Here is a 7057-nt window from a genome sequence, read left to right as displayed (position 1 = left end):
TTTTTTTTTTTTTTCTTTTACTGATTTTCCATTTTGGAATAACAGCAAACTGAAAAGTTGCAAGAATTGTTCAAAGAACCCACCCTCATTTACTTCGTAATTCTCTACACGTTCAGACACACACAGAGAGACAGGTGTGTGTATTTTCCCCTTGAACCGTTTGAAAGTAAAATATTTCAGAATGTATTTTCTAAGAATAAGGACATTCACCTACATAACCACAGTACAGTTGCCAAAATCAGAAAATTTAACATTGATACAATCCTGTTGTACAGATCTTTTCTACAGACCTTATTCAGTTTTACTGATCATACCAACAATTTCCATTATAGAATATTTCCCCTAATCCGCAGTGATGCATAGCATTTAGTTTTCATGATTTTCAAGTCTCTGAATTGAAGCTGTTCTTTAGTCTCTCTCGGTCTTTTATGACATTGGCACTTTTGAAAAGTACAGGGCATTTATTTTGTAGAATGTCTTTCAATTTGGGTTTGTCTAATACTTCCTCATGATTAGGCTTGGTTATTAGAATCTGGTTATTCCGCTCCTTATCAGACTTTACTAGTTTTTTCATCCATTGATGATTCTTGGCTTATTCCTACAATAGTTGCAAATAGTGAGTCTTCTAACTCTTATTCCTTCTGTTTTGTTTTGTTTTTGAGATGGAGTCTTGCTTTGTCGCCCAGGCTGTAGTGAAGTGGTGTGATCTCGGTTCACTGCAACCTCTGCCTTTTGGGTTCAAGCGATTCTCCTGTCTCAGCCTCCAAGTAGCTGGGATTACAGGTGCATGCCACCAAGCCTGGCTAATTATTGTATTTTTAGTACAAACAGGGTTTCACCATGTTGGCCAGACTGGTCTCGAACTCCTGACCTCAGGTGATCCGCCCACCTAGGCCTCCCGAAGTGTGGGGATTACAGGCGTGAGCCACTGCGCGCGGACATTGCTTTTGTTGTTGTTGTTGTTGTTGTTGTTTTGTTTTGTTTTTTTGAGATGGAGTCTCGCTCTTTTGCCCAGGCTGGAGTGCAGTGGTGCAATCTTGGCTCACTGCAACCTTTGCCTCCCAGGTTCAGGCGATTCCCCTGCCTCAGCCTCCTGGGTAGCTGGGACTACAGGTGCCTGCCACCACACCCAGCTAATTTTTGTATTTTTGGTAGAAATGGAGTTTCACCATGTCAGTCAGGCTGGTCTTGAACTCCTGACCTCAAGCAGTCCACCTGCCTTGGCCTCCCAAAGTGCTGGGATTACAGGCGTGAGCGACCACGCCTAGCCTATTGGTTGGAATTATGTTGTAAAGAAGTGCTTTTGCTTCTCCCCCGTTTGCTTATTATCACTATGGATGTTTGGGTTTGTATTTTATTCAGTGAATTATAATTATAATCTGTTACTGTCCTTATGCATTCCAGTGCTCTAATGCTCTCATCCCAGATTTGGCTACTGAGAACTCCTTTAGGGTGATTCCATCATCCTTTTCACATCTCATTGTTTCTTGAGCACTTCCTTTCAAGCACAAAAAGATGTTTTAGACGTATCTTTCCTTGTCACAATCCTGGACTCAGCCATTTCTTCAAGGAGCTCTGGCTTTTTTTTTCCTTCAAAGAGATGGGATCTTGCTCTCTGGCCCAGACTGGAGTGCAGTGGTACAATTATACCTTACAGCAGCCTCAAGCTCCTGGGCTCAAGTGATTCTCCCACTTCAGCCTCACAAATAGCTGGGACTATAGGTATGTGCCACCATGCTCAGCTTATTTTGAAATTTTTTTTTAAGAGACGGGATCTTGCTCTGTTGCCTGGGATGGTCTCGAACTTCTGGCTTCAAGCAGTCCTCCTGCCTTGGCCTCCCAGAATGCTGGGATTACAGGTGTGAGTGACTGCACCTAGCCTAGCAGCTCTGGCTTGTAGTGGGGACTAGTTTTTGTTTTTTTGTTTTGTTTTGTTTTTTGTTTTTTGTTTTTTGTTTTGAGATGGAGTCTCACTCTGTCGCCCAGGCTGGAGTGCAGTGGCACCATCTCGGCTCACTGCAAGCTCTGCCTCTTGGATGCACACCATTCTCCTGCCTCAGCCTCCCAAGTAGCTGGGACTACAGGCACCTGCCACCATGCCCGGCTAATTTTTTTGTATTTTTAGTTGAGACAGGGTTTCACCATGTTAGCCAGGATGGTCTCGCTCTCCTGACCTCGTGATCTGCCCACATTGGCCTCACAAAGTGCTGGGATTACAGGCGTGAGCCACCGTGCCTGGCCAGTGGGGATTAGTATTTAGAAACAAAGGTTTGAATGTGTTCATTACTACTGGGGTACATTGCTTCTAGGCCCTCTCACTGAGCACAGCTGGGTTATATACACTCGTACATATCTATAACTATTTCTACATACATATATTAAAAATCATGCATTAATCCTAATATCCCCAGTTCCATTTCAGCACCACTGGCTCTTCCCAGCCTTCTTAATTCCTTCTCTAGCACTGAGAAACCTGGCTCCAACATCATTGTTCATGGGTTTATTCATTTCTCAATCCTGCAAGGTGCCCTCTTAAAGTTTCTGTGTCTATCTTTGGGCAGGATGCTCTCTGCTTCCACCCGGTAATATTTCCCCAGGTCTTTTTTTTCTCCCCAGGTTTCATGGTTTGAAATAGTGCCTTCTTTGGTTCTGCTTTGAACTTTCTGCCCTCCTTGTTCTTCTTACCACCTTCTGAGCCTTGTGTTTCTCAGGTGATGCTGAACACAGAGCGGCTGATCAAGCATGCGGTGCAGGAGAGGCTGGCGGTCACTGTGTGCATCAACAAGATTGACCGACTGATCCTGGAGCTGAAGCTGCCTCCAACTGATGCGTATTACAAGCTGCGCCACATTGTGGATGAGGTCAATGGATTAATAAGGTAGAAGACCCCTGGGAGTGGATTTCCTGTCCTCAGAGACTCTGGGTTTTAACCCTGAATACTTCTGGGAACAACTCTGATTTATGTCTTGGCATGTGTTGATGAGTTTGTTGGGCAAAACTAGAGGCACATTCTGGGACTCTGCAGGGGTCAACTCCACACTATTACCTCTGTGCCTTAACCACTTGTGATGCTTAACACATCTTCCGTTTAGTATTATGATAATTACTTGGACTGTATTTAATGTCTTCTTCTCTTTTTAGAGATAGGATCTCTGTTACCCAAGCTACAGTGCAGTGTCACAATCACAGCTCACTGCAGCCTCGAACTTCTGGGCTCAAGCAGTCCTCCCACCTTAGTCTCCTGAGTAGCTGGGACCACAGGCATGTGCCACCATACCTGGCTAATTTTTTTTATTTTGTTTTATTTTATTTTTTATTTTTTGTAGAGATGGAGTCTTGCTATATTGCCCAAGCTGGTCTTAAACTGACTTCAAGCAATTCTACCTTGGCCTTCCAAAGTGCTAGCATTACAGATGTGAGCCACCGCACCCAGTTGTTACTTGCCTAATAGCGATAATGGCAAATATTATTAGGCATTTATAGTATAAGTTAACATAATAACTTACAAGGGATGTTATAAGAAATTAAATAGATATTTGGTGGAACACACTTAGCACAGTGCTTACCATATAGCAGCTGATGCGCTGAATAATGTTAGATGCTGTTATAGTTAACTCAGTCTAAATAAATTAAGAACTGTTTGCTGTATTTCTGTGGATATACCTGCTTCTCAACAAGATAGATTTAGGGCTTGCATTAATACATATGAGTGATGGTTATGATACTTTAGAATGTAGTATCAAAGAGCTTTTGAAAGAGAGGTTAAATATATCTTAAAGACAGTCTTACTACAGGCTGAAGGATGTGCTAGATGACTTCCTGCAGCCCCTTAGATGGGCCTGTGAGGAGGCCGTCCTACTGAAAGAATGCCTTTCCATTTGAGGATTGGGGATGGTACCTGTGTGGCTAGATATGGTTACCTTCAGGAGCCTTCCCAGTGTGTAGCACTACTTTTTTTTTTTTTGAGACGGAGTCTCGCTCTGTCACCCGGGCTCTGGAGTGCAGTGGCCAGATCTCAGCTCACTGCAAGCTCCGCCTCCCGGGTTTACGCCATTCTCCTGCCTCAGCCTCCCAAGTAGCTGGGACTACAGGCGCCAGCCACCTTGCCCGGCTAGCTTTTGTATTTTTTAGTAGAGACGGGGTTTCACCGTGTTAGCCAGGATGGTCTCGATCTCCTGACCTCGTGATCCGCCCGTCTCGGCCTCCCAAAGTGCTGGGATTACAGGCTTGAGCCACCGCGCCCGGCCAACACTACTTTTCAAAAGGAATATCTTCACCCCATCTCTGCAAGGACTGACAATGACTAGAGCCCAACGTGACACCATGAGTCCAAAGAATGAAATGACAAATATCTTTTAATAAAAAGACTGAGCGTGATAGCTTATGCCTGTAATCCCAACACTTTGAGAGGTCAAGGCGGGAGGATCACTTGAGGCTAGGAGTTCAAGACCAGCCTGGGCAACATAGCTAGACTCTCTGTCTACGAAAAATGATTTTAAAATTAGCTTGGCATGGTGGTATGTGTTTGTAATCCTAGCTACCTGGGAGGCAGAGGCAAAAAGATCACTTGAGCCAAGGAGTTCAGGCTTATAGTGAGCTATGATTGTGCTGTTGCACTCCAATGCGGGTGACAGAGTGAGACGCTGTCCCTTTAAAAAAAAAAAAGGCAGGAGGTGGGATAGGGCTACATTTAACCTGATTTAATAAAATAGGAAGTCAAGAGGTCATGTTTCAAACCTCTAAACAAGCGCTCAGGCACAGTGGCTTATACCTACAATCCCAGCACTTTGGGAGGCCGAGGCAGGAGATTGCTTGAGCCCAGGAGTTCAAGGTTCAAGCCTGGGCAACATGGCATTTGTATTTCATCTCTACAAAAATTAGCCAGGCTTGGTGCTTCATGCCTGCAGTCCCAGCTACTTGGGAGGCTGAGGAGGGAGGATTGCGTGAGCCTGAGAGTCGAGGCTACAGTGAATTGTGATTTGCCACTGTGCTTCAGCCTGGGCAACAAGGCAAGACCCTGTCTCAAAAACAAAAGAACCTCTAAGCAAGAAAAAGCAACATAAACATATTACTTAGAAATCTGAAGGTAAATACTCTAAAAGCAGCTTTAAAAGTGTTGAAAGCAGTTGCCTCTAGGGAGCATAACTTGGGGGTAGAGGGCTGTTCTTTATAAGCTATACCTTTATTTCTGTATTGGGAAATTCCATAAGATAATGTGCCAGTAAGGCTAAGATTGTGGATTTGATCCCCTTGTACAACTGGTTTTCTTATAAATGTTAGTGAACTCAGATACTTGTGGTTTGTGCATGGCTTTTAAGACTGAAAGTTTTAACACTGTAAAAGCCAAACACAAAAGAATAAAGAGTGTGGCAGTGAGAGTAAAGAGCAGAGTTGCTTTTCTTCTTTTCCTTTCTTTTCTCTTTTTTAAATGATGTTTATGTCTGCTTATATTTGTGAAATTGAGGTTTTTCTTCAAATGTATTTCTGTATTTCTATCTTATCACATTAGATTCATTTCCTGTGTTCTAAGGTTTTTGTCTCTGTCCTCTAGGTTTCCCCTTGTCTGTCTGGTGCAGTTAACTTTTCCAAGATTGCGCAGAATGTTCCCAACTCTGGGAAATCAGCTTGTTATTGGGAATTAGGGAACAGCTCCATCATGTCACATTCTTGGACCAGGCTGTTGGCAAAACTAAGTGTCCTGCACAAGTCCCTTCCAAGGACTGGAGAGTGGCTGTGATACTGAGTTCCTGCCCTTCCCCTTGGCAGTGCATCTGGGATGCTACAGCCTGGCACTGTGCTTACCACTGTCTCTGTTTCAGCATGTATTCCACTGATGAGAACCTGATCCTTTCGCCACTCCTGGGTAACGTCTGCTTCTCCAGCTCCCAGTACAGCATCTGCTTCACACTGGGCTCCTTTGCCAAGATCTACGCCGACACCTTTGGTAAGCGCTGGCTGGCAGTCTGTCTCACCAGCTTCCCCTGAGTCCTGTGTGCCTTTCCTGCTGAATGGCTCAGAAATTGGCTTCATATCAGAGCACCCTGTTGGGGGAACATCTTATCGCCTGTTATTATCACATTTGGGGGTCTTTCTGGCCTTGAGACCCTTTCTTCAGGCTAAGTGGTTTCTAAATAATAGAAAAATAAAAGTGAATAGGAGGACATGGGAGAAGAACGAGGTCATTTTAGGAATAAAAGTCTCTCCTAGAGTGAAACAGGTTTTGTAAAACAGGAATCATCCATGCCCACAGGCGCTTTCAGACCTCCTCACAGGTAACATCTCTCTCACCGTTAGTGCTTCTAGCCAGCCGTATGGAGGCAGACATCAATTTCATGGGTCTAATTGAGAACTCATGGTGACCTTGCAGCCAGCATCTACAGGCCTCTGCTGACATGCCCAGCCACATAATATCATGGGTTCCTGGAGCCTCAACACCAGATCTTTAAGACCAGATTCCCACTGTGAGAGACTCCCTGGCTCTTCATCTTTGCACTTCCTCAGTTACCTCAGATTCCAATAGGAATCGTGCACTGAGAGTCTTGCCTATGTTCAATGTTACAGTTCCTTAGAGGGAAGTCACTGTTACACCGTTTTTAGGGTCGAGCAGACAGGCTCCGTGAGAGGTCTCATGACCAGTAGGCAGTGGAGCACCAGTGTTTCTATCCTCGCCAGTCAATTGTCCTGCTGCACTCTCAGCATGGAGCCCTTTGCTCTTGTGAAAAAAAAATGGAGGATTAAAGTTCGGTCTTTTTTGACTGGGTGCAGTGGCTCACACCTATAATCCCAGGACTTTGGGAATCTGAGGCAGGCGGATCACTTGGGCCCAATAGTTTGAGACCAGCCTGGGCAACATGGCAAAACCCCATCTCTACAAAAGAATACAAAAAATTAGTTGGGCGTGGTGGCGCTGACCTGTAGTCCCAACTCGGGAGGATCACTTGAGCCCAGGAGGTTGAGGCTACAGTGAGCCATGATTGCACCATTGCACTCCAGCCCGGGCAACAGAGCAAGACCCTGTCTCAGAAAACAAGAGAAGAAAATTTTACTTCTTTTTTTT

At 44.7% G+C, this 7057-nt stretch overlaps 1 protein-coding gene across 2 annotated transcripts in view; it reads left to right on the top strand.

Annotated features, from left to right (window-relative positions):
- Positions 1-7057, top strand: part of EFTUD2 (elongation factor Tu GTP binding domain containing 2) — a 46599-nt gene that overhangs the window by 17732 nt on the left and 21810 nt on the right. For both annotated transcript variants that reach the window (XM_017876092.1, XM_017876091.1), the window contains 2 exons: positions 2712-2878; positions 5820-5944. In XM_017876092.1, the coding sequence (XP_017731581.1) occupies positions 2712-2878; positions 5820-5944 (292 nt within the window). The remainder of the gene's footprint in view (positions 1-2711; positions 2879-5819; positions 5945-7057) is intronic.

This window comes from Rhinopithecus bieti, unplaced genomic scaffold (genome assembly GCF_001698545.2).
Source record: "Rhinopithecus bieti isolate Rb0 unplaced genomic scaffold, ASM169854v2 scaffold_10088, whole genome shotgun sequence".
Lineage (NCBI taxonomy): Eukaryota > Metazoa > Chordata > Mammalia > Primates > Cercopithecidae > Rhinopithecus > Rhinopithecus bieti.
The sequence above is the reverse complement of the archived record's forward strand: the minus strand, read 5'-3'. Positions and strand labels throughout refer to the sequence as shown.